We start from the raw sequence: 27,220 nt of genomic DNA on the forward strand, positions 1-27,220 counted from the left end.
CATAGAGTTAACCGGACGTTGGTAGCATATGCAGAAAGGTGTCTCCCGATTGGTTGGTAGAGAATGGCAAACTGACCTCTGTTCCGCGCGCTAATTTGGGGGAGAAACGAAGCGGTGATGCCCGGGAGGGGTTTTCTTCTTTTCGATGTGGCTTCCCTCGCCCGTTCACGGGGCAAGGCACTATTGGCATTGCCAGAGTGTTGCCTCCCCGGTTGCAGGTGAAGAGGCTGTGGCGTTAACTATACCTTCTCTTTCCGTCCACTTCCCAGCCTTTCGCAAGTGCAGGTATGATCATTCATTTCTTGGTAGTTAGATCTGGTCACCCCCCCCCCCCCCCCAAAGCTTCTCATTCTGTAATACAGGCGGGAAGAACTCCCTAGCACGTTTTGCGCAAGCACAAGTTGCGGAAGATTCGTGTATGCAGCAAAAAGACCAGGCATCTCATGTATTGTAGCTTAACTGTATATGGAAGAAGAGTAGAATGTACATGTAACTAAATGGAAGAACACAATGAGGGGAGGAATGCGGAGGACAAATTTAAAAGTCTTATTCATGATAGTGAGCCCGGCCCCTAAAACTGTGAGATTGGGAAAACATCAATTTCATTGGGTTTAGGCTACGCTACCAGCAAAGGATTGCACCGTGAAAGTCATGGGTTTTAGAGGGGAGCATGCACTGTAAATACCTTGTGCTGGCAAGCATGCCAACTGATCAAATGGTGAAAATATCACAGTTTTCAGGCTCTGACTGTAATCCTGTGTACCACACCCTCTTCTATCCCCAAGCTATGAGGAGCTAGACTTCTACTTAATGTACACTTTTTGAAACAAGGACAATATTTGAGGGCGATCCTCAATAAAAATGATTGCTTAACAGTTTTATTAAAAACTGCTATTTGTGAGTCTGAAATAGCCTATCTGGAACCTATTAAGCATTCTTTTTTGGGGGGGAGGGGGAGCTTTCATTTCAGCTAGCATATTGCCTAGCTGTTTTTTTTCTCTAATGGACTACTATAGTTAAATTTCTGTCTGTTTTAGGAAAGAAGAATCAATGAAATTGAGACAATTCCACGTTGTCAAAGCTCAACTGAATGGAGGGAGGAATTGCCTGAGATTTTGAAGAGGAATGCAGTGCCTTAATGGTCTTTCAGCTTTAAACAATTTTGTGTTTGCCAGGGTAATTGCTAATACAGAATGTCAGTGAAGCCCTTATTTGGGAATAAGAAAAGAAACAACTCATTATTATATGACATGGATCCGAGGAAAGTTCCTGCGTCTACATCTTTCCATGGAGCTATAAACCGAAGTAATATTGGAAACCATGGAGATGGCTTCCCGCCAAACAAGCGTTACAAAAGTCTTGTTCCTAATGAGCAGAAAGAAATGGAAGATCCTTTTGGAGACAATGATGACTTTACAGCTGATGACCTAGAAGAAATAGATATTATTGCTACTCAGGCATTGACACAAGATTTTTCTTTGCAAACGGATGTGAAATCGGAGTGGAATGCCAGGCAATCTTCCCCATTGAACAACACCAACAAACCTTCCAGTCAGGTGAAACAATCAAATGTCGGCTTCACTACTGGCAGAACAGTCCAGTTTGGTATGTGCAGTCTGATTGTAATTTGCAACATGAACTAAGTAATGCATTTGGATCTCCATATAAGCTCATAGTTTAACAACTAAAAGGATTATAAGGGGAAAGATTTTGTAATGCAACATCAAATATGCAGCTAAAGAAGCTACATTTTGTCCATGAATTACGGTATCTGTGAACTTACTGATTTTTATAGGCTATTTAAGTGCAGTAAGCATAGAAAAATAAGCCTAAAAATAAGACAAAAGTTCCAGTACATGCCTGACTATGATATTACTTATACCTTCACAATCAAAAGGTTTTATGTTTCTGAATGTCTCTGAATCTTTCATTGTTAAATAATTATAGTTCTAAGAAGTTTAGGAGAAGTTCACACTTGGATGTATATGATGATTCCTTATGCTGCATTTTAAGATTGCCAGATAAATTTGTGAAGTAACAGCATGGAAAGGCATTGTGCATGACTGATGCAAATGAAAAGTTCTATCTGTGGAGGTTTTGTTGTTGTTATGTGCCAAGTCGTGTCCGACCCATCGCGACCCCATGGACAATGATCCTCCAGGCCTTCCTGTCCTCTACCATTCCCCGGAGTCCATTTAAGTTTGCACCTACTGCTTCAGTGACTCCATCCATCCACCTCATTCTCTGTCGTCCCCTTCTTCTTTTGCCCTCAATCGCTCCCAGCATTAGGCTCTTTCCAGGGAGTCCTTCCTTCTCATGAGGTGGCCAAAGTATTTGAGTTTCATCTTCAGGATCTGGCCTTCTAAAGAGAAGTCAGGGTTGATCTCCTCTAGGACTGACCGGTTTGTTCGCCTTGCAGTCCAAGGGACTCGCAAGAGTCTTCTCCAGCACCAGAGTTCAAAAGCCTCAATTCTTTGACGCTCGGCCTTCCTTATGGTCCAACTTTCGCAGCCATACATTGCAACTGGGAATACCATAGCCTTGACTAAACGCACTTTTGTTGGCAGGGTGATGTCTCTGCTTTTTAGGATGCTGTCTAGATTTGCCATAGCTTTCCTCCCCAGGAGCAAGCGTCTTTTAATTTCTTTGCTGCAGTCCCCATCTCCAGTGATCTTGGAGCCCAGGAAAATAAAATCTGTCACTATCTACATTTCTTCCACATCTATTTGCCATGAATTGAGAGGGCCGGATGCCATGATCTTTGTTTTCTTGATGTTGAGTTTCAAGCCAACTTTTGCACTCTCCTCCTTCACCCGCATCAACAGGCTCTTTAGTTCCTCTTCATTTTCTGCCATTAGAGTGGTATCATCTGCATATCTGAGGTTGTTGATATTTCTCCCTGCAATCTTGATCCCAATTTGTGACTCCTCTAATCCCGCATTTCTCATGATGTGCTCTGCATACAAGTTAAATAGGCAAGGCGACAGTATACAGCCTTGCCAAACTCCTTTCTCAATTTTGAACCAGTCAGTGATTCCATGTTCAGTTCTCACTGTTGCTTCTTGACCTGCATATAAATTTCTCAAGAGGCAAATAAGATGCTCTGGTATTCCCATCTCTTTAAGAACTTGCCACAATTTGTTGTGCTCCACAAAATCAAAGGCTTTAGCATAGTCGATGAAGCAGAAGTAGACGTTCTTCTGGTACTCCCTAGCTTTCTCCATGATCCAGTGTATGTTGGCAATTTGATCTCTAGTTCCTCTGCCTCTTCGAAATCCTGCCTGTACTTCTGGAAGTTCTCGGTCCACATATTGCTGGAGCCTAGCTTGTAGGATTTTGAGCATAACTTTGCTAGCATGAGAAATTAGTGCAATGGTGCGGTAGTTTGAACATTCTTTGGCATTGCCCTTCTTTGGGATTGGAATGTAAACTGACCTTTTCCAATCCTGTGGCCATTGTTGAGTTTTCCAAATTTGCTGGCATATTGAGTGTAGCACTTTTACTGCATCGTCCTTTAAGATTTTGAATAGTTCAACTGGAATGCTGTCACCACCACTAGCTTTATTGTTGCTCAGACTTCCTAAGGCCCATTTGACTTCACATTCCAGGATGTCTGGCTCCAGGTCAGTAACTACCCCACTGTGGTCATCAGGGATGTTAAGCTCGCTCTTGTATAGTTGTTCTGTATAATTTTGCCACCTTTGTGCTTCTGTGAGGTCCCTACCATTTTGGTCCCTTATCATACCCAACTTCGCATGAAACGTTCTCTTCATATCTCCAATTTTCTTGAAAAGATCTCTGGTCCTCCCCATTCTATTGTTTTCTTCTATTTGTTTGCACTGTTCATTTAAGAAGGCATTCTTATCTCTTCTAGCTTTTCTCTGGAATTCTGCATTCAATTGGGTGTATCTTTCTCTTTCTCCCTTGCCTTTCACTTCCCTTCTCTCCTTAGCTATTTGTAAAGCTTCCTCAGACAGCCATTTTGATTTCTTGCATTTCTTTTTCTTTGGGATGGTTTTAGTTGCTACCTCTTGTACAATGTTGCGAACCTCCGTCCATAGTTCTTCAGGCACTCTGTCTATCAGATCTAATTCCTTAAATCTATTTGTCACCTCTACTGTGTATTCGTCGGGGATATGATTTAGTTCATATCTGAGTGGCCTCGTGCTTTTCCCTACTTTCTTCAATTTAAGCCTAAATTTTGCAACAAGAAGCTCATGATCTGAACCACAATCAGCTCCTGGTCTTGTTTTTACTGATGTCCATTTGTAGAGTCGTCTCTTGGGTTGTTGGAAAAGAGTGTTTGCTATGACCATTGTATTCTCTTGACAAAATTCTACCAGCCTGTGCCCTGCTTCATTTTGTACTCCAAGGCCAAACTTGCCTGTTATCCCGGTTATCTTTTGGCTTCCTACTTTAGCATTCCAATCCCCCATGATGATAAGCACATCATTTTTTGGCGTTGCTTCTAGAAGGTGTTGTAGGGCTTCATAGAACTGATCAACTTCATCCTCTTCAGCAGCAGTGGTTGGGGCATAGACCTGGATCACTGTGATGTTGAATGGATTCGAACTGAGATCATTCTGTCATTTTGGGGATTGTATCCCAAGACTGCTTTTCCTACTCTTTTATTGATTATGAAAGCTACTCCATTTCTTCTGCGAGATTCTTGTCCACAGTAGTATACCTGATGGTCATCTGAATTAAATTCACCCATTCCTGTCCATTTTAGTTCACTGATTCCTAAAATGTCGATGTTCAATCTTGTCATTTCTTGTTTGACCACGTCCAGCTTGCCTTGATTCATGGATCTGACATTCCAGGTTCCTATGGAATAAAAATCTTTACAGCATCGGACTGTCTTTTCGCCACCAGTTACTTCCACAACTGAGCGTCCTTTCGGCTTTGGCCCAGTCGCTTCATTCATTCTGGTGCTACTCGTACTAGCCGTCTGCTCATCCCCAGTAGCATATTGGACACCTTCCGACCTGAGGGGCTCATCTTCCGGCGTCATAATGTTTTGCCTTTTGGAACTGTCCATAGAGTTTTCATGGCAAAGATACTGGAGTGGTTTGCCATTTCCTTCTCCAGTGGATCACCTTTTGTCAGAGCTCTCAGCTGTGACCTGTCCGTCTTGGGTGGCCCTGCACGGTATAGCTCATAGCTTCACTGAACTATGCAAGCCCCCTTGCCACAACAAGGCAGCAATCCTTGAAGGGGGAGTGGAGGTTTAGCTACCTATATAAATTATCTCTGTACTTGCAATCATCCAGTAATGAACTTGCATGTATGAGCTGGCTTTTATCATGCTCATGTGTTCTTATACTCATGGCACATGAAAAAGAAACAGGCCTTACAAAATTTGAAAGGTTAGGTATCTGTACAATGTAAATCATAAAATTTTTAATAATTATATATAAATTTTTTCAATAATTTTTTATATTATAAACGTTCATTGCACACAACTTACAACATTAAGAAATTGAAAACATAAACAAAGCTCATTGGCTGTTCATTCATAGAAAAACATAATACGCACCATACAAATTTGAACCTTAGTCCTAATGCATTTTGACCCCAAATGGGTCTTCTTCAGAGGTCTAATTATGGACACACATAATGATGAAGTAAAAAAAATACATAAAGGAGCCAAAAAGATAAACCTATAGAACTTATTTTTTAAGATGGCAAAATCAGTTATGATGTCTGTTTATCAGATAATGGTCTCCATCTCTCAAGAAAGTTCCATTGTGTGCCCATGTAACTAATGCATATGTGAAAGCAGGTCTTGTATTCATGGCACGTTAAACTTATCTTCAAGTGTTTATTTTTGGCCATTGCCCATTTGGTCTTTACACGCAAACACAGAACATTCATAATGTTGATAGCAAGTAAGAGTTGATTTCAAGCTGGAATGTAAGTATTTTTTTGAGAATTAAGAGAGATAAAGGAATTGTATTTTTTCATAGGCCCATTATGCACGGCCGCCGAAATGGCGATTTCGGGTCACATGGAAAACACGGAGGGGGGAGACGCGACGCACACCGGTTATGCACGGGGCGGGGCGCAACGGCAGCAAAACCCAGAGTAACTGATTATGCACGCGGTGATTCCGGCGCCACTTCTGGTTGGGCCCCGGTCACCCGGAAGCTGCGTTTTCTTCCGCGTTTTGCTAACGCGGCTTTTTCGGCAGCATGCACCGAAGCTGCGGCCGGTTGCAGCCGGCACCGTGTGTTATCGGTGATTTTAGTTGCCGCCATTCCACCCCGAATGTGCATTATCCCCCCCGTGCATAATGGGTCATAGTGTTAACGTTGAAAGGAAGTCCAAATACTGTTATGACAAACAATGGTTTTGTTAGGGTGATATATGTGAAATATAGTAATACCTGTTTGCCAGCTGGAGGTTAAATCTGCCTCTTTTATTGTTGCATTTTATAAATGGCAGCTATGCACCATTTGCACACATTTTCCATTGGTATAGAAAACAGTGAAACTTTAGTGTGTTCAACAATATGGAAGACTGCAGGTAGGCAGGAGTGGCTTGGATCCAGCAGAGCATTTCTGTGGACAAAAGGATTTCTGCCCATGTAGTAAAATGTTCTCACTTCTCCCATCCATGGGTGCTGCTGCAGTCCAAAACAGTGACTGAAATGCCGAAGGAGAGCACTGTGGACTGCGGTGGGGTTGCGGCATGGAAGTTGCATTGGTGTTGAAAAGTGCATCAAATCGCAGCTGATTTATGATGACCCCACAGATTTTTCAAGGCAAGAGAAGAACAGAGGAGGTTTGCCATTGTCTCTCTCTGCTTAACAACCCCGGGCTTCTTTTGTGATCTCTCCCACCCAAATACTAACCAGGGCCAAGCCCACTTAACTTCTGAGATGTGATGAGGGTAGTTTGGGCCATCCAAGTTAGGAAAAAGTTATGTTCTATGGTTGGAAATCTCTTTTGCCCATGGCAACAGTCCACCGGATCAAGTTTAATATCTTTCAGTCAGACATCTTTTAGCCTAGATAAAGATTGCATTAATAAGTTGCTGTTTGAAGTTCATTGTCTTAAAATGATCTTCCATGTAATCAACACTTTTTCATTTTTCCATTGATGGGAATATAAAACGCTGCATTTCTGTTGTGTTTTGACAAGTATTCTGTTCCTTTTATATTCTATAATGCAGTATGACAGCCACTCAGGTGGAGGGATTGGCATGGGGTTCAGTAACGCCCCCGGGTATATATAAAGATGCTCATTAGGCCATAACGGAAGTTGTGAAGGGAGGGTTGGATGAAAATGTGGGTAGCTTGCATGGGCCTCTCCTTGCTGGTAATGACCAGGTGTGTTGGCAATGTACCTGATAGCCAATGGGAGAAAAGGGCTTCCTTGATCCGTGTGATCATTCCTGTGCATACTAATATCCCAGCTTGTGTAGAGAGAGATTCTGAGTTGTTAGCCTCCACTCACAAAAAACATGCATTCCTTATGTCAGGTACTGAGATCTCAGTAATTTCTCTCAGCAGGAAGTACAGAAGAAACATCAACCAAAGACAAATTTAGACTTGAAACTCTTCAAGAGCAGTATGAGGAAGCTAAAAAAAAGGTTAGATTTTCGGTTTTACAAAGATGTTTTTGAGCTTAACTGAATCATACCTTGTGACTAACCTGTCACTTAATACTTCAGAATAATGTTAATTATGTATGTGGTGTGAAACCAGTAAATATGGGAATAGGCAGATGGCCACTTTGTGCAACCCCCTGCACACACAGAGGTGGGTGAGGCTGAGAGAGCCCTGATATCTCTACTCGGTCAGAACAGTTTTATCAGTGCCATGGTGAGCCCAAGGTCACCTAGCTGGCTGCATGTGGGGGAGTGCAGAATCGAACCCGGCATGCCAGATTAGGAGTCCATTCTCCTAACCACTACACCAAGCGCCCTCTCTCTCTCTCTCTCTCTCTCTCTCTCTCTCTCTCTCTCTCTCTCTCTCTCTCTCTCTCTCTCTCTCTCTCTCTCTCTCTCTCTCTCACTCACTCACTCACTCACTCACTCACTCACTCACTCACTCACTCTCACACACACACACACACGCACACACACACACACACACACACAGAAGCTATGTGCCCTCTACCCATATTAGACTACAAAAATCTGTTAATTGCTTGTACTTTTGCAGGGTCAAGAAGCTACGTGAACAAAATTTAAGTTAGTGGGTGTGGCCATGGTGAACTGCTTGAAATTCTTCTCAAGCTCTTGTTCCTAAAACAATAAACAATTTATTACTAGATCCCATGTGCTGAAAACAGTACAGAATATAAATCAGTAAACTTAATGTTTTCATAGAATCCTTTGCCTAAGGCTGCAATTGCTAGCAACCTGTGGGAATTACTTGGAAATTAATGTGAATGAAATGCTCACTATTTTCCCCTACACTTCTCTTCCCCTGTTTCCCATTATTTTCTCCCCCCTTTCTGTGTCCTGTGAGAGCTTAATATATATGTTTAGCAACAAATCTTGCTCTAGGTAACCCTGCTGCTACTTCTTCACTTCAAGATGATAGGGAGGTTTGACTTGTAAAGCTGCTGCCAGTAAGTTATAATGATCAATATTTGTTAATTATGGGTGATTTATTGGGGTGGGTGAATTTTGCAGCTGCAACAAATGCAGGATGAAATTCTTGTTAAAAATGGAGAAATCAGAATCTTACGGGACTCAATGCAGCAGATGGAATCGGCCGTGGAGGAGCAGCGCAAATCACACCTATTACTGGAAGAGGAGAAAGAACAACATTTAAGAGAAAAGGAAAAGGAATTCTCCAAAAAGGTACTGCCTAATTCTTAACAAAAACGTGTGGGCTCGGTTACTGTGAAATATTCTCTCCCTGGAAATCTGTGTAGTTGTTCCTCGTTGTGGCATTTGTGCAATTATGTAATGTGTTTGCTGATGTTTCATGGGCAAAGCTTGCTGAATGCCCCAAGCACCTGTGCTAGTAAAGAAAGGTTTAAGACTGGAAGCAGTTTTTTTTAATATCCTTGCATTCCCGCTGGCGCCCCTATCTTCCCGCCGCCCACTGGGGGGCGCTGCCAGCAGCAGCTGCGCAGTACCACGCCGAGGGGGAGCCCCAGCCATGGGGGCCGCCAGAGAGCACCAAAGGTGAGTCGGCGGTAGAGTGGCAGGGCAGCCCCTGAGGCAGCTGCCAGGGAGAAGGACGAAGAGGATCCGCAGCCTGATACCGACTGATCCACAGACCAGTACTGGTCTCCGGAACTGAGGTTGGGGACAGCTGGCCTAACATATCCTATCCATTTTTCTTATGCTGTGATATAGTACACACAGGTATTCTCCTAATGATGCTTTCATGATTTACTTGCAACTTGTTAACCTGTTAATTTGTCTGTTAACTGGAAGGAATTCCATAAACAAAAAAATGTATGATGTGTAATGGCAAGCAGTTCTTTGCTGGTTGATTTCTAATAACAGATGTTGGATGCCATTAAAGGTTTTTGTATTGTATTGTATTGTTGTAATAACAGATGTTTAATATTCTGTTTGTGTTGATTTCACTGAGTTTCTAATATCAAGCAATTTTGTTATTTTAGTTACAGTCACTGCAGTCTGAGCTCCAGTTCAGAGATGCCGAAATGAATGAGCTGAGAACAAAGCTTTTGAACTGTGAAAGAATTAAGCCTGTTACACCTTCCATGTCATATATCAGGTATAAAGATCAAGCAGCTAATGAGTCCAGTATGTTCTGAACATGGCACTGCTGTTTCCCTTTACAGAAGGTAGTACACAACCTCGCTGAACCCAAAACTAGGTATAAATTCCTGCACATAATGCAGGCTTGATTAAAAAAAATATGTTGCTTTAAAGTTGTTATGGTCAAAATGTGTTATCTTTTTAAAAAGTTCTGGTTTTGCTTTCCTTTTCTTAGTAAGGCTATTCAAACAATGCAGGATTAGCTGTAGGAACTGTTACTTTGCTCTTACCTGTGCATACACAGAGCTGGTTTGGAAGTTTCTTCTCTTTATTGAATACGTTCATTACTTCAGCACTGATGCTTACCTCCAGATGGGAACCTTTTTACAGCTCTTAGGATGAAATGACTTTTTAAAACTTAGAAGCATGCAGCAATATGCTTCTTCTTGCTTTGATCTGGATAAAGTGGTGCACTTATTACCTGTTTCCCAAAAGTATATGAACAGTGAAGATCCTGCATTTATTCAAGCACTGGGAGCAAGGCCCATTTTAATAATGGGTTCTAGGGAACTGGGTCAATATGCCCCTCAAGGAGGCCAATGGATACAAGAGAAAGCAGTTAGCAAACATGCCAAAGCAGCCAAGCTCAGGGCTTGGCTTGTGAGTGCCTGTCCAATGGTAGCAGAGCACACAATGGGTCCCTGAGCTGTTGGCAGTGCTGGAGCAGGTGTGGCCATGGGGGAGGAGTTCCACTGAGCGGTCCCGTTGCCTGCAGCCTTTCTTCTGAGTATCTGCTCATGGCCCAGCTAGGACGTCATCACCATGGCCCACCTCCCTTGGTGCTCCCTCTGGAGAAAAGACCTTGGGGCTGAGATGCAGCCCAGCAAAGGCAAGTCACCTGGGAAGAGCAACACAGCCACATAGCCCTCTCTCAGCATGGGGGTGTGCTCTATTGGCAGGAAAAATACAGTTTGGGGTAGTCAATGGTTGATAGGCAGGTCCCTCGGACTGTTTTTTTCCCATTTGTGGTACACCCCCCCCCCCACTCTGGGCCAATTGCTTCCTGTTTCAAGGATTCTATTGTCAGGCTGGCAAACTGGGTTTTATTAGGAGGAAGACAGGGTGTCTCTGATTCTGTGAAATAAAAGTTGAAGTATTCTGTCTTCTTGTGCCGCGTAAACACAAGATCCTAAACATTTAGTCATTCACTGCTATCTGTGATAAGGGGAATAGATTAGAGAGGATAAGAATTAGGGGGGTTGTCTAATTTTATTGTGGGTTGAAATTTAAGAGGGAGGAGGGGTGAGAGAAAAGCAATTGTGCCGGTCCAAAGGTAGTACATGTGCTCTAACTCAGTGATGTGCAATGACAGTATGTTCTCAAGCAGCACCTATAATACTTGCAGGAACAATATCCCTGCCCTCCCCCAAAGTAAAGTTATTACGGAACTAAATATTTTCAGTATCTTATCAAGAACAAAAATGAATACCCCTCTCTGATCCTCCTTGTTATATTTAAGTGGGGTTTGGTATATATTTTTAGCAGAAGAAATAAATAGATATTCTAGGGATACAGACAGTCGACTCTGTGTTGCTTGAAGATAAACAGGTAGCAGCACTGGCCGTGAGCACCTTCTGCCAGCTTTGACTAGTGAGCCAGCTGTGGCTTTCTTGAATTTAAAACAAATCTTACCACTGTAGTACATGTCCTGGTAACATCTAAGTTAGATGACTGCAATGCTTTCTACATGTAGCTATCTTTGAAGAGTGTCCAGAAACTACAACCGAAACAGAATATTGCAGTGAGAATGCTGGCTGGAGTTGGTTTGCAGGGTCTATATCAGTGGTCCCCAACCTTTTTATCACAGGGGACCGGTCAACGCTTGACAATTTTACTGAGGCCGGGGGTGGGGGGGTGGGTAGTCTTTTGCTGAGGGACATCGCTGCCACCTGAGCCCCTGCTCCACTTGTTTTCGTCTGCACCCCTGACTTCCTGCCGCCTGCTGAGGGTCACTGCCAGCAGCAGCTGCACGGTGCCACGCCAAGGGGGAACCCCAGCCATGGCAGCTGCTGGAGAGCACCAAAGGTTTGCTGGTGGTAGAGTGGCAGGGCAGCCCCTGAGGCAGCAACCAGGGAGGAGGAGGATCCACGGCCCTGGGTGATGCAGGAACGTTGTGTTTATTTCCTGCTTCTTTACTCCCTGCTTCCAATAAGTGTCCCCCCCCACACACACACACACACATGGCTGGCAATTTCCTCTATCATTGTCTTCATTTTTGTTTAAGCTGGCATACTTTGATTTACCCTTATGGTGGTTTTCATTGTTGCTTTGACATACATATAGTTTTAAAAGCTGTTTTTAATGTCTTTTAAACTGTTTTCTGCCTCAAGAGCCCTGACTAGAAAGGCAGGATACAAATACTTTAATAAATAAAACAATGTGTCTTATGGTTCCTTCTGCTTATTGTCTTATGTTAAAACTCTTGTGATTCAAGCATATTCATTTAGGACTCGTGCTCCATCCAGAGCAGCAGTGCTGCATTTTTGTGTGTGTGGTGGAATCATTTGAAGAGATTTTATGGACTTAATTCAAATATCTCATTTAATTTGTAGTCCTAAGAAGAGTCCTTCAAACATTGTAAAAATCGAAGGATGTACTCAGAATGAAAAGCAAACCTATCCTACAAAGGAGTCTTTTGGATCTCAGCTATCTCCCAAAGCATCCTGCTCAAAAACTCTGGTATTTACCCAACCTCTGTGGCTTAACAAAGGTAGGCAATATATTGGTTATGTTTGTGCATTTGTGCTGGGTAAATGTTTTTTTATGCTGGGTATTTACTCTAGTTGCTAGAGTTAAAATTATTTAGTAGTGCGCAGCAGAAAAGTTTTGTACCTGGAGTGAACCTTGTTGCAGTATTTTTAGGCTACAGTTCCAAACATGTTTACATGGAAATAAACTATGATAAAGGTAACAAGAATTATGTACAAAAAAAAAATACTTGCACTGAGCAGAACCTTGTTGCATTCCTTCTCCTTTCAGTGTTCTCAGGGTGTTTATTTCTTCTCTGTAAAGATTACTTCCAGGGTTGCCTTTCTTCCTCCCAGGCACCTCATAAATGATTTGTGGCAAGCTTTTGACCAATGATAAAAGAGAACTAGACAGTTTGACATTGTTTCAAAATCAATTTAGCTGATGACACTTTTGCTGAAGATGTGGCTTATATCCTGATATGGAGCTGAAATTGTGTCAGCAGGCTGTCCCAGTAATTGTAATTTTTTTAGTTTGGCAATAGAGAAGAAGCAATTCACCTTCCTGCCACTTATATTCCAGCTAAAGAATGAAATACAGAGAGGCATTAAATATTCTGACCGTGCTTGCTCCTAGTTTGTGGATTACAGGTGTGCTGCAGATCTACAGAGCAGTCTGCTTCTAACTGGATTTTTAGTTTCCTGTTTTATAATTCAGCTAGGCCTTGATGAAACATCGCCCTAATTGTCAATAGGGACTTAGGTTGCATTTGAACCACTACTGAGCATACATTGTGGTGTTCTGCCGAATGTGCTCAAATGGTGATCCCTCCTTGGAACAGCATGTTCAGAAGTTCCCTGAGGTAGAGATACTTGCTTGACTTGTGTTGGCTCATTGGACTTTAATCTCTGGGCATGTCTTGCCTGCGGGCACTTATTCAATAAACTTGGGTTAACCTGTCCATATGGCTTTGGCTACATCTTGAACTGCACAAATCAAGAAATGAACTTTTTCACAGCAGGAAGATATGTATCATTACTTGTCAGTGTATGCTGGTGAAACTGGCTGTGAAAGACTCAAAACGAGAGATGGGGACAAAGTAGCTACTCTGCCATTTGATCATGAGTGTCACTGGGATTTGACACCATTTAACATGGTATTTGCTCACCATTCAAATACCTTGCTTTATGCCGGTTTCAAATGGTTAAGTACCCTGCACCTGGCTTATGCAAAAAAGATGTGCTGATTTTCTAATGCAGCAAGACACATTTTAAACTCACTAAAATGATAACATATTTGATGGATATTATTAAATCAAAGACATGTTAAAGTGACATATCATTGTAATTACCTTGTGATATAAGGCAATGTAGATGAATTAAACGGCTGAAGATGTTTTACTATAGCTGCTTGGATTACAATAAAGCTTTCTTTCCAGACAGCAAGAAGCCTAGCTTTGACACTACACTTGTGAAGAAAGAAATGAATTACATCTCTGCTCAAAACCATGGTAATGCCTACTCTCCTTGTTAATAATTCTTTAACCAAATTTGTTGTTCAAATTAAGAGACCATGCAATCATATATTCCAAGTTAATTTATTTAATTTCAGTGGTCTTAGACTAAAGTTAACTCTGCACAGGATTGCCCTGAGAATCTACTTTAGGTAGAATAACATATAATTCTGTAGGTTTAATAGAAACCCCCAAATATTTGTATTTTCTACTTGGAAGAGGAACATGTCCTATTGCGTGGGTGATTCTTGCACTAGGGAAGAGTGCATTACTTTTAGCTTCCCATCTTCTTTCAGTTTCTTTCCTGCCTCTGTCAGATTTTTGTTTTTTCTTCTAGTTTAGCTTCAGTTGTTTTATCACATGAAAGCTTTGACTCATGGAAACTTATACCCTAAAAATCTCGTTCTTTAAGGCACTGCTAGACTAAAATCTAATGGTTTTCTTATGACATCTTTTCTTACGGCTTAACTCTCCTCTTTTTTCAGTGTTTTGATTTTTCTTAAGAAAAGGAAAATATACATGACACACACACATGCCTTTTCTCTTGTGAATGGCTCGCTTCAGCAAGGCAATGGCAGCTTAGCATCTTGAGGACTAAGAAGACATGTCCTGTGTACATGTGGGGATGTAGATGTGTGTTTGTGTATTTAAGTATTACTCTTTCTTATTGCATTTGTCATTGCCCTGAACAAACATTTTAATGTTGTGGCTTTCTTTTTCCATCCCACTCCAAAAGGCAGCTACTTGAAAGAAGTTCTCCAATTGTGTTGTAACATATGAGGTCTCTTGAATGTTGGCTCTGTATATTGCTGTAGGTTCCATCTTGATAACTGCATTGATGAATCAACCTATTGTTGAGGGGTCATCACTTGGGCTCTGCTATCTTCTTAGTGGTCACGTGGAAGCTCAGCCTGGGCCTGTCTTGCAGTCTGGTTCAAGCAGCACGTATGTATAAACAAATTAGAAATATTAAAAATAAATGTATCAACATGACATAAACAACAAAACTGTTAACCAGATCAGAAGAAATCATAGTCATATGTTTGATTAGCCTGGCCTCATAGCAAAGATGTGAAATTTATTTATTTATTGGATTTATAGCCTGCTGCTCCCAAAGCCAACTTGTGGCAGGTCACAACAGACAATCCAACATAAAACCCAATAAAATACCCATTAAACCCCCAATCAAAACATTACAGCCCCAACAGATGGCGACAACTTATGGGGGAAAAAGCCTTATGAGGACGGCATAGGGGGAGACCAAACTGCGCCAGGATGTCTGGTACCAATATCAAGGGGGACCCATACCACCTGCTCTAGCACTGGCCCCAATCATATATCTGGCGGAAGAGCTCCATTTTGCAAACTCTAAGGGAAGCAGAAAGCTCCCTGAGGGCCTGCAGCTCCTCCGGGAACTCATTCCACCAGGTAGGGGCCAGGACCAAAAAGGTTCTGGCCCTGGTCGAGGCTAGGTGAGCATTCCTGGGGCCAGGAATAACCAGTAGGCTGGTGCCAGCAGATCGCAAAGCCCTGCAAGGGACATAGGGTGAGAGATGGTCCCTTAGATATGTGGTAGCTAAACAGTTACTCTGTAGCTTGTAGATTTAAAAATGCTAGTATTCCTGTGGTAGAAAATCAAAGACAGAGATGTGAGACTGTATGGATAGGGGAAAACCTATGTACTTAACAGTTCGTTATTTTTATTATTTTTAATGTAGCCTTATTGATATGCCCCTTGTCTTCCTTTTGGCACCTTAAGTGGTGTGTGTGTGTGTGAGAGAGAGAGAGAGAGAGAGAGAATGAGTTAAAGGATACACACGTGGGATAACTCATAACTTTTAACATCTTGCATCTTTGATGCCATCACTCATGCTATACAAAATGGAAAAGTTGCAATGGCAAATGGCGTCTATTTAATCCTCGGAAGGATGGAAGGCCGAGTCAACCTTGAGCTGACTGCTGGGATTGAACTCCCAGCCTCATGGGCAGAGGTTTCAGACTGCATGTCTGCTGCCTTACCACTCTGCGCCAAAGAGGCTCAGTTATTTGTGGTTATATAATGAAGTATGACTTTTTGGTCCCTGTCTGGATCTATTTTACAAATGAAAAATGTTTTTCTCTAGATGCTAAGCTGAGAAAAATCGAGGTAACCCTCTGGGCTTGGGGAAACAACTGTGTGAAGATAAAAAGCCAGATTGACTTCATTGCAGAGAGCTTATTCTTTTCATGCCTTTTCTGTAATGTGGTTAAGTAAGGTCATTTGTATGTCATTCCTGTAGTGCTTAAATTTCTGGGTGGTTTTGTTTGTTTGCTTGCACCTAGAGGATGTACAGGTACCTTCAGTGGCAGGAGTACATGCTCTGAAGATGAAGGGGAAGAGGAGGCATCATTGAAACTTGCTCAAAAACTTGCCTTAACTGGGTTGAATTTGATTGCTATGGATGACGGTTCATTGGACGAAAGCTGTGAGGAGGACAAGAGACAAATATCCCATCTTAAGCACTATAAGATCCCTGGGGCAGTTCACCTGCTTCCTCTCCTGGAACACCACATTGGTGCATACTGTGAAGCCCTCCAGTTCATGCTGAAAGATGGAAGCACTCCTTCTGGAAACCAGTCAGCTGCTGCTTCTTCCAGAACTTCTTCAAGTACAAGATCAAGCATAGATGATTTTCAGTCTAAGCAGGAAGAGTTTGCACTAACATCTCTGGGAATTCTTTGTCACTTGGTATTTTACAGTTGGGATGTTGTTTGTACACTGCTTTTCCATAATCTGAAACCAAACTGTGGTTTGGGAAGTACAGAGGTTGTGGAAAAGAACAAAACTATTGTTCCCCGCAAGCAGTCTCGAGGTAATCTTCAAGAGCCCAGTCCAGAGCTAGATGCTGCAAATGGTGACAGACCTGCACATCCTTTGTTTAAAATCCTGTTGCGCCTCTTGACTTCATGTACTGCGGCAGGAGGATGCCAAAGACACTGCATCCTGAATCAGTGTCTCAAAGTTCTGGTGAAATTAGCTGAAAGATCAACGGTGGATTTGCTAATGAGGTAAAATACACCTTGAAAGCAGTTCTGCTTTTATTTCCAATGATTTCTTGCTGCCTGCCCTAAACTAAACAAGAATGCAAGTTCTTGTTGCCCTTCCAACACTTGAGGATGATGCTGGTTCCTCTCCGTATCTTGAATGTTCCAGTTCTCTGGTGGTTGGGGGAGTAATACTGCAGATCTGTATCTTTTATTTGATATGAGGATAGCAGGTCCCATTTAACTTAGTTGGACCTTGGCCCTGAGTAAACATGGATAGGGTGACGCTATAAGGTAGGGGTATTTTTTAGTATATAAGATGGTTACAACTCTGAAGAATTAGAAGGGAGATGTACCCTCTGGTAGAGTCTTATCTTATAGCAGAACCAGTGAATTGAACGGGAATTACACAAGTAAATTATACAGTCCATCACTGAACCGTTAAAAGAACTTAGTAAGAGGCTTTCTGGATCAAACCAGTGGTCCGTCTAGTCCAGCTTCCTGTGTGTCCAATCAGATGCTCTTTGGAGGGCCTTTGCCCTGTCAAAGCATCCAGCAATTGGCATTCAGAGGTATATGGTCTCAGAACAGGGCCCCTTTAGTCATCATGCTAATAACTTCCATATCCTAGGACAGCAAGTTCCACAAGTTCCACATTGTGTCCAAGCACTTCTTTTTGTCTGTTGTGCATCTCCTGCCCAGTAATTTCATTGAGTTCCCCCATGGTCCTGTATTTTGAGGAGAATGCGGGAGGTGGGAAGAGATCTCTTTCACTCTCAGTAACTTTTAATGACCTTTCATGTCCCCCTCCCTTAGTTGTCCTTTTTCTAAACTGAAAAGCCATAAACTCTTTGTCTTTTCCTCAAAGGAAAAATGTTCCAACCCTTCACCTGCCTTACCATCAACTTACAATTGTTTTGCCCAAACTTCTGTTCCCTGTTTTCCTCGTTTGGGCAAGTCTTCTACTTTTGAAAAGAAGTCTTGTCTCCTATGGATTCTGGGATTTTGCTGGTTAATCCTCTAGTGCAGGGGTAGTCAACCTGTGGTCCTCCAGATGTCCATGGACTACAATTGTGGGAATTGTAGTCCATGGACATCTGGAGGACCACAGGTTGACTACCTCTGCTCTAGTGTCCTAGCACAGAAAGAACCTTTCCTAGTTTGCAGTATGCATTCTATTGGAGTTTCAGTTATGTTCAATTTAAGCAGCACAACCATACTATAGCCAGTGACTGTGAGGGTGGTTTTATTACAACATTTCTGCCATGTTCTGACTGGGCACATTCAGAGCCAAATAACATATTACAGCAGCCACAGGAACAACCCATGACCACCAACAGGTTGGTCTTGTGGCCCCATAAAATGTAATTTGGCTCTCAGATGCCATGACAAACTTCTTGTTTGTCCATGATAGGCACAAGCACTGCTTGTCCTTGTGCTTCTACACTCCCTTTCCTTTCAGTCCATCCCTGCATGTAGAGCACAACTGAAGGCTTTTCATTCTCAGAAAAGTTAATTGAAACCCCAGTTGCCACAGTGTCCAAATACAGGTGCCTGTGGAAATTGAACTTTGCTTTTACCCTGCAAAACAGGAAACTTCAATTGTATATAGCACAGTGGAATTTGACTGAAGTCTTCCTGAATTTGAGAGCCTTCCATTGCGCTCTGCCTCCAAGAAAACGGAGAGAAGAGGGAACCTTTGACCATGGGAACAAGCTGTGTTTGCTCTCCTCACAATTATAGATCATGAGGCAGCTATTTCATCCCGTTCTTGCTTGGAAATCTCATTCTCTACAGTGAATACATTTCAAGGCCTATGGATTAAGCCTAGAACCTGTGCTTCATACTAATGTGCATAAATGTATAAGAGAATTCCGGCAATTAAACAGTTTAGGTGCACAACAGATGCTACATGTTCAGATTCCTGTGTCCTGCTACAGAAATGAAGATGATTTTGGATAATTCAAAAGACAGAATTTCTTGCAAAAGCCATAGAAGAAGAAGAGTTGGTTCTTATATGCTGCTCTTCTCTACCAAGAGCCCTGGTATCACTGCTCAGTCAGAACAGCTTTATCAGCGCCGTAGAGAGCCCAAGGTCACCTAGCTGGCTGCATGTGGGGGAGGGCAGAATCGAACCCAGCATGCCAGATTAGAAGCCCGCCCTCCTAACCACTACACCAAACTGGCTCTATTCTAGGCTTTATTCTGGTTTCTAATTTACTCAGGCTGATTTCTTTTTAAAGCTTTTCACCGTTGCTGAATCGTCAAGGGCAGGCTCTTCTCCGCTGTGTGTCTTCTGAAGCACCCGTATTTGCTGTCCATTTGACTGTTCGGCTGTTAACTTTGCTTGCTGAACACCAGGAGTTAGCTGCTCAGCTTTGTACCGCTTCAGGTGAGTGAGCAAGAGAGAATATTTGCTGTGTTACTGCTTTTACAGAAAACTGAACTTGCAAGCCTTCCATGAATATGCAGACTATCAGGTATTAAGCAAATTCTGTTTCATGTTTTCCATCCTGGCGAAGCAACATTACCTACTACAAGACTGCAGCAGTCTTGAACATTACGTATTTTGAATTTCCACATTTACAATTCCTCCAAAGAAATCAAAAGAGTATATCTAGTTCTCCATTTTATACTTGCAATTTTCTGCTGAGCGGTAGGTTAGGCTCAGACTCTTTCCATCCTGTGAGCTGCATGTCAGAACAAGGCTTTCAACCCAACTCTCAATCCTGGTCCAGCACCATAATAAGCACATAGACAAACTTTGGCAGTTTTAAGTTTTGTGCCTTCTATCAGTGTCCATAGCCTCAAATAAAGTAGCCTCACAAGTACACGTAGAAATAATACCAATCCCCAAGAACTGTTGCTGGTCTGTACTGGACTATCCATGTGCCACAACAGTATTGTGATTAGTAATTCCGAAGAACCATAACATTGGAAGGAATTGTTACTGATCCAAGGTGAGCGGCCATGTCCTGATTGGCCACATTCAGAGCCAAACAACATGTTACAGCTGTAACTGGAACAACCCATGACCACCAACACCATTTTTGAGGAACATTTAGCTACTTAAAAATTGCAGTTAGAGCCCAATCCTGATCCGTACCAGGTTAATCTGTTTCACTCTGTCTGTACCTTTTTGAGTGTGTGTTGGGGCCTGCTTGCCCCAATGCCTTGTATGTGGAAAGCTTATTCTTTGTACCACCATTGTCATTTGTATGGGTCAAAGGATTCTGCACAGCCAGGTGTAGATGTGATAGGGAGTCTGGGTGCCACCTGCCATGGCTATACCTGGCCCCATATATCAACTTCTGGAGCGCTGTGCCTTGTGATGCAGAGAGAAAAACCAGCAGCATTCTGGGTGACAGCTGTTTCTTTCTCATTGCACCCCTGGCATAGAGATGGACCGTGGAAGGCAGTAGTGCAGTAAACATCCTTATGTCTGTTACCAGAGGGAAAGCTTCACAGAGCCAACATGGTGTATGGTTTACAGTGATGTTTACTTCACTGACACCGATGTGCCAGGCTACAGCCTAGTGTTTTAATTGGGGCAGGTTGCCCTGCCACTTCCTGGTTCCACATGGGAGAGCCTTTTGCCCAGTGCACCTTGTCTGCCCTGGAATTGTGCCCCCACACAGGGGCCAGGGCAGTGAGGTTCTGCTGCACTTCACATTGCCATGGAGCTGCCTGGGGCATTTTTTGTTCCTTCCAGGATACCATAGTCAGAGATGGACTTTTTCTATCCCTGCCCCAGCCTAGGCCCCATTGCCTGGGGCGAAAAAGGGAATACAGATATATCCGCGTTTTCTTGCCACAGGGCAACAGAGCGCCTTAATCGAGCCATGCCTGGGACGGCTCCAACTCTCCACCCACGTAAAGTGGAACTTGGAATTTGCCCAGCCACTGGACAAGTGGTAAGTCGGGGCTAATTTCCAGTGCAGTAATGGTCTGAAAGAGATAAGGATCCAGGAGACCTGGTTTCAAATTCATGTACTGTCATAAACTTTGTCAAATGACTTTCTCTGAGATATTGGGAAGCTAAAGTAGGAAAGCACATGCTGCTCTATGCTGTTTTGAGGAAGGGTAGGCTAGAAGGTATGTGTTTATTTGCACTTGCTGCTGTCTTGGCACAGTGCTTGTTTATCTTGCAGAGATGTTGTTCCCACCCAGCTACTGTGCCCATGAAAGCCTCAGAAAGCAGGTAACGGGTTTGGTCTGGGTATGGGAAGAGGCAGGACAGGAGTCCCACTTAAAGTACAATTCCAAGATTGTTTTAAGGGATGCTCTTGTTGGTTCTTCCTGTTTGCATGTTTCCTCCCTTCCCTTTTATTTTAAAAGAAAGCACTTTTAATGTGGATATCAATGTGGTTTATACTATTTAATTTTTTATAGTAAATGTCCAAGTACCCAGTGAAGGGTGCTTTGTTAAAAATAACAAAGTAGTTTTAATGTTTAAGCTATTGCAATAGCATTATTACTAATTGATAATACTGAAATGCTTTTACATCATTTTCTAATATATGTATATAGAAAACTGCCTCCTCTTGGCTCTGTACATGTATATAACTTCAAGACCAGATAAATCAACGTCTGAGATGCTTTGGCTTCAGCTGGAACAAGAGGTAAAGGACTTTTAAAAATAATCTGGATTGCTGTTTCTAATTCAACAGGAAATGCCAAAGAAGCTACTCACCTGTATCAGTGAGCTGCCCAGCACTGATTCAAACTCAGGGAATAAACCTTGGCCCAAATCCAGATGCTACTCAAGTAATGGTATTATAGGACCTGATGATAGTATCAGTTATAAGCATCAGGGGTTCTTTCACTCCCTGCGGGATAGAATATAAAGCCATCACCTGTCAAAGGTATCCTTCTCCTTTATTAATTAATCAATCAATTGATTGATTACATTTGTATGCTGCCCTCTCCTGAGGCTCAGGGCGGTTCACGTGGAATGTAAAGGAACAATACATCAAACTTGTTTTTTTGTATCAAATAGAAACATAGGAATAGTAATAATAATAACAGTGAATAACAATTTCACAGGATAACAGTCAAACAGGTCCATGGTTCAGTTCAGGTCCATGGATTCCTGGGAGGGAGGTTCAGGGGCCTAGTGGGTGTTGTTGGTCCAGTCAACGTCAACCAAATATGTGGCAAAGGAGCTCCCCTTGCAGGCCCTGCAGAACTGTTTTAGTTCCATTAGTTCTATATACAAGGGACAAATAAGTCAGTTTGCATGAATAACTGGACACAATTCTGGAATCAAAAAATTGTGAAAGTATTCAGAAACCAGTGGGAAAGAATTGTCATTTCCTCCAGTATCCTGTGGCAAAGCAGAAACTCCCTATGATTCAACAGAAGAATTTCATACAGCAACTTTGGGGTAGAGTTAAAGAGCATGACTGGCTCAAGGTTTCCCAGTGAGTAGTGTAGTATATAGGGATCCGAACTTGGGTCTTGCCAGGCTTGGTTTAGCACTCTTAACAATTAACACCACGTTAACTGTATGCTAGCATGTTCTTGTATAAATGAATTACAGCTTATGTTAATTTTAATTAGAAAGTGTGTTTTGCTGTTCCTTAAACTGTATTGTTGCAAAAGCTTGTGTTTCGTTTTATTTTAATCATAGACTGTTCGCTTCCTGACCAAATGTATGCAGTGCTGTAGTATTTCTCTAGTTGGAAGAGACTGTCAGTGTAATCCTGAGGTAAGCTGCTAACACATTGATCCTAAATACATTATATGTTTAGGATTACAGGCAAATGCTGTTTTTTTTAAAGCTGACCAGTTTAATGACTTCATAATGTACTACTCTGGAGTCAAGGGGCTTTTACCTCAGTAGCTGTGTGGTTTCCTAATAAGAGTTGTGCTTCAGTTTTGAAACACTACCACTTGCAAAAGGAGCAGCTGTGGAAATCTTTCCTCTAAGACATGTGATTGAGCAAACTTTTTGTGTTTTCCCCTGCAGGTAGTGAAGGCCCTTATTATAATGTTACATAGACAGTGGCTGACTGTCAGAAGGGTGGAAGGAAGCATGTTTGATGCACATGGAAAGAAAGTTGTCCAGTTTTTACGGGATGCTGTTTTGCTCTTGCACAGTCTGTCTCAAAAGGATAAACTGTTCCATGATCATTGCCTGGAAGTCCTGCATCAATACGATCATGTCATGCCTGGTGTCAGAGCCATCCTTAGAAAAGTTCCAAATCTGAAAGCCTGTGAAGGTAAGGCTGCTCATGTGAAACGTGTGCCCAAACAACCATCAGTTAAAGCAACGTAACCAGGTGTATTTTAATGACCCACCAGAGGGAGTCTGTTTAGGATGAAAAATGCTCTAGATGCAAAATAACTTTGGTTTAGCCTCCCTTGTTAGTGTCAGATTCCCAGACTTGTAAAACAAGAAAGCTACTTTTTAAAAGATAGATTCTTTATTCAAGCTGTATCCTCTCTCAAAGACAGTTCTGGCTTTGCCAGATCAAGCAATACGTTATGACCCACATGACCCCCTCCCAGGAGTGGTTGGTAACAGGGTATCAAGGCTAAGACATAACAAGAGACATCCCAGGTGCAAGGTCCGGGAACTCAGCCAACAAGGAATGTAGATAACAGTCCCAGGCTGGGACTGACCTTGTAGTTTCCCACAGCGCCTACATTCTAGAAGCTAGCAAGAAAATGGTTACATGAAAATGGATACATGGATGCCAATGTGGACAAAGCAGAATAAGGCAGACAAACTCCAGACATAAATCATGGCAGAACCTTAGGATTTTGACAGTTAGAATCTATGGCTTGGCTTCCACTTAAAAACCTCTGCTGATGGAAAGGAGTTTTGTTTGTGAAGAAACTTATCTGCCTCCTCACTCCTGCTTCAGCCCAAAATGCCCCTCTGAAATGCTGTCCCTGAACAGTATAAGACAGGGGCTGGGGGAAATAACTTCCCATTTCCATCAGCAGAAATCATCACAATTGAATCTCCCAAGACTGTTACCAACACATTTAAATATACCATTGTAGTGGAAGATTGGAATTAAATGGTACATGTCGGATCCTGTTCTTGTAACATTAATGTGAGAATATGGTAGGGATTTGTAGAATACATGAAAACAAGTAGGGCCCTGCAAGAAACTTGCAGGATCAGCCATCCCATTCTCCCACCTTTGTGATAAATCAAGATGGGTAGCCACAGCCATGTTAGTCTGTCTGTGTCTGTAGAAAAGAGCAAGAGTCCAGTAGTACCATAAAAACTAACACAATATGTGGCAGGGTTTGAGCTTTCATGAGTCACTGCTTATTTCTTCAGATATATGAAGAAGTGAGCAGTGACTCATGAACACTCATACCTCATCTTTGCATCTTCCCCCCCCCCCGCCCCCACATCATTCTTTCTCTTCCACATCCCTTCTCTTACTTTCTGGCTCTCTCCCCTGTGCTTACTGTCACTGTTTCTGCCTCCCCTGCCCCATCATTCTCCTCTGCTCCATTTCTTCCTCCGCTATCCCATCTTTCTCTTTCTGCCTACCCACCCCCCATTGCATCACTGGTTTTGTCTTTCTGCCTCCCTTCCATGATCACTTCCTTTCTTTTGGCTGTGGTGACCTTCCCGTCACCCACAGCAACAGCAATGCTGACTCTCTCAGATACTTATCCAGCAGCTTCTTCTCCCAAAATTAACAGTAACAGCAACTGTCCTGCCTGCCCCACAAACAGCTTCTCCCCATGCAGATACACACCACAACAGCAGCAGTGACTCTCCCAGGCACCAGCCTAGCAGTGTTCACCCCCATACCTACATGTAACCTCTCGGTTACATGCTGGTTCAGCGGGTTCCTGCATCTTACGCCCCCTACACACACACACCCCAGTTGGCAGCTGCCTCTCTCAGCAGCTTGCCTTCACACACAGTATCAGTGAGTTTCCTGGCAGTCCTTCCCCCCTACCTACCTGAAGTTTTACAGCCTGAGCTCAGGCAAACCTTGTGGCGGGAGGGGAGGTGGTTTCAGTGTGGCCCCTATCAGCAGATGGAGATATTGGCCTACAATTGTCTGTTAGATATATATAGGTGGGTGGGATATATATAGGTGGGTATGAGCACAGGAAATGCCTCATGGGACTAGTCCTAGAACTGCTTCTTTGAAGCTGTGATGTTTACCATATAAATCCGTCTTTAAAAGGTTTTATATTTCAGCATTTCTGTGGAGTCAGACAATTGATTCATCTAGCCCCAGTGCTCTTAGTTGTTGTTACTGGCAGCTCTCCGAGGTGATGGGCAAAGCTCTTTATTTACCTGAGTGTCTATTTAGCTGGAAATGCCAGAGAATAAAGAAGTGATTTTAGGTTGTCACAACATGAATTGTGGGTTCCCCATTAAACGCCTCCCAGTGGCTTCCTTAAATACTAGTCCCAGTGTTCTGAGAATTTCTCCTAAATGAGTATTATATGTGTTCCTTGGAGTAGTGGCTCAGCTGGGTCAGTTTTATAAGGAAATCTCATTTGACTATGACAGAATATGCATCACTCCTATAAGTGGGGCCTTGATGGGCTGTGGACCATTTTTTTTAGCAGCGGCCACTGCTCTTGCTCTCTGTTGCTGGGTAACGTTAGAGAGACAGAAGAAAGATCTTGTCACAAAATAATTCCTGTCCATGTTACTATCGGGGGGGGGGGGTGGTCTTAGCTACTGTTTCTTATGGTTCTGTCACTGAGGGTTAGGTGTTGGCCTTATAGCTTGGGACTTCAGCAGCCGCCTGAGGACATGAGCCACTCTTACCAACTTTGCAGGGGCTTATATAGCAGTGTTTGTGCTGCTGATAATGTATAACGAAATGCAGCTGCTACAGTCCTCATGAGAACCAGTGCTGAGGCAGCTGCATTGGTTGCCAGTTGAGTACTGGATCAGGTTCAAGGTGCTGGTATTAACCTTTAAGGCCATATGCAGTCTGAGCCCAGTGTACTTGAGGGACTGTCTCTCTCCCTATGTCCCTGCAGGGCTCTTTGTTCTGCAGGTGCTAACAGACTGGTGATGCCTGGGCCGTGGGAGGGTTCGCCTGGCCTCAACCAGTGCCGGAGCCTTTTTGGCCCTAGCCCCTGCCTGATGGAATGAGCTCCCTATGCCCCTGCAGGGCCTGTAAGACAGAGCTTTTCCACCAAGCTTTTGGTTGAGGCCAGGCTGACAGAAGATCATGGCCCACCTCTGGGGTCTCCTTTCTGTAATACCGGGGACTTGGCAGACTGGGGGAGGGGCAATTAGGGGACTGGAGGGTTATATGTTATGTATACTTTTTGTATGCCTTTTATTGTAAGACAGCAGGCTAGGGAGCTATGGCCTTCAAATGTAATAAATAAAATGTGGCATTACACAGTATTCAAAGCACTAACTGTTGCTTCCTCCTTCACAATGGCTCTAAAAGGTAAACTAGAATTCCTCTTGGTGACCTTCATAGGGAGAACAACTAAGATCTTCCATGTCCAGGATAATTTTGAATGAGTATACCGAACTGTTAAGGTCCTGTACTTTTAAAATATATATGTATTCTCTTCCAGAACTTGCATTGGATGAACTGTATCCACTGGAGACAGAAACTGATGATCAAGAAATGGATTGTAGTTGATCTTTGATCAATAATATATAAAACTTCCCAGAAAAATGTAATTTTTGAAATTTAACTAGAACTCTTATTTTTGCTAGAACAAAAAAATAAATGCACAGCCAGCTAAAGACAAACTGTAAATGTAACCATTATGTTGGAGTTTTATTGAATGAATTTCTGGTCAAATTCACGATAATGCAATATGAATGTGGTATTAAAATACTGACTCTGAAAAGCTTTGTATTTTTGTGAAGAATAATTTTACTTCACGTTTGTAATGTTGCTGTCTCTTGATGACAAACACTAGTCAGGTGCACCTTTAACCTAGGAGGAAGCCCCACTGAATAAAGTGGGGTTTAACTAAAAGTACACAGGATTGCATTGCAAATATTTAAGAACATGCTGTTCAATTTGAATTATTTAATGTTTGTTTCTACGGTGTGTATATATGATTTAACAAAGTAATTTTTTAAAACAAGCATTTTAAACACACAGTTCATTGACCTGTTTTTCAGAGTATTTGAGTTTTTAAAAACAATCTGGCCTTCAAGCAGCATGGTGTATATAACAAGTACACACATCACAGTGGTTTGCAAACATTGAAATAACATGCACATAACGTGGAAGAATCATAAGTTCTAACAATATCAGGCCA

General features: G+C 42.5%; 1 protein-coding gene across 4 annotated transcripts; it reads left to right on the forward strand.

Annotated features, from left to right (window-relative positions):
• On the forward strand, positions 1–26,800 carry ATRIP (ATR interacting protein). Of its 4 annotated transcripts, none has more exons than XM_077325740.1 (14): positions 3–285; positions 1,038–1,605; positions 7,514–7,596; positions 8,647–8,817; positions 9,594–9,709; positions 12,306–12,463; positions 13,880–13,951; positions 14,770–14,899; positions 16,277–17,002; positions 19,222–19,370; positions 21,509–21,600; positions 22,611–22,688; positions 22,950–23,202; positions 26,519–26,800. In XM_077325740.1, the coding sequence occupies exons 2-14, from the start codon at positions 1,194–1,196 to the stop codon at positions 26,584–26,586; spliced, it is 2,508 nt and encodes an 835-aa protein (XP_077181855.1). In that variant the 5' UTR covers positions 3–285; positions 1,038–1,193; the 3' UTR covers positions 26,587–26,800. The 4 variants fall into 4 exon arrangements, with proteins under 4 accessions (XP_077181858.1, XP_077181857.1, XP_077181855.1 ...); XM_077325741.1 differs by having other exon boundaries at positions 4–285; positions 7,517–7,596; XM_077325743.1 differs by lacking the exons at positions 21,509–21,600; positions 22,611–22,688; positions 22,950–23,202; positions 26,519–26,800 and adding an exon at positions 21,649–22,589 and having other exon boundaries at positions 1–285.
• Positions 26,801–27,220: the final 420 nt, after the last annotated feature.

The sequence above is a fragment of the Paroedura picta genome, chromosome 3, assembly GCF_049243985.1.
Source record: "Paroedura picta isolate Pp20150507F chromosome 3, Ppicta_v3.0, whole genome shotgun sequence".
Lineage (NCBI taxonomy): Eukaryota > Metazoa > Chordata > Lepidosauria > Squamata > Gekkonidae > Paroedura > Paroedura picta.

Excerpts from the sequence above, each read along its gene's own strand:
- ATRIP (XM_077325740.1), top strand. The coding sequence starts at position 1,194 with ATGTCAGTGAAGCCCTTATTTGGGAATAAGAAAAGAAACAACTCATTA. Across the intron at positions 17,003-19,221 it reads ACGGTGGATTTGCTAATGAG|CTTTTCACCGTTGCTGAATC; the intron begins GTAAAATACACC and ends TTCTTTTTAAAG. Across the intron at positions 22,689-22,949 it reads ACTGTCAGTGTAATCCTGAG|GTAGTGAAGGCCCTTATTAT; the intron begins GTAAGCTGCTAA and ends TTTCCCCTGCAG.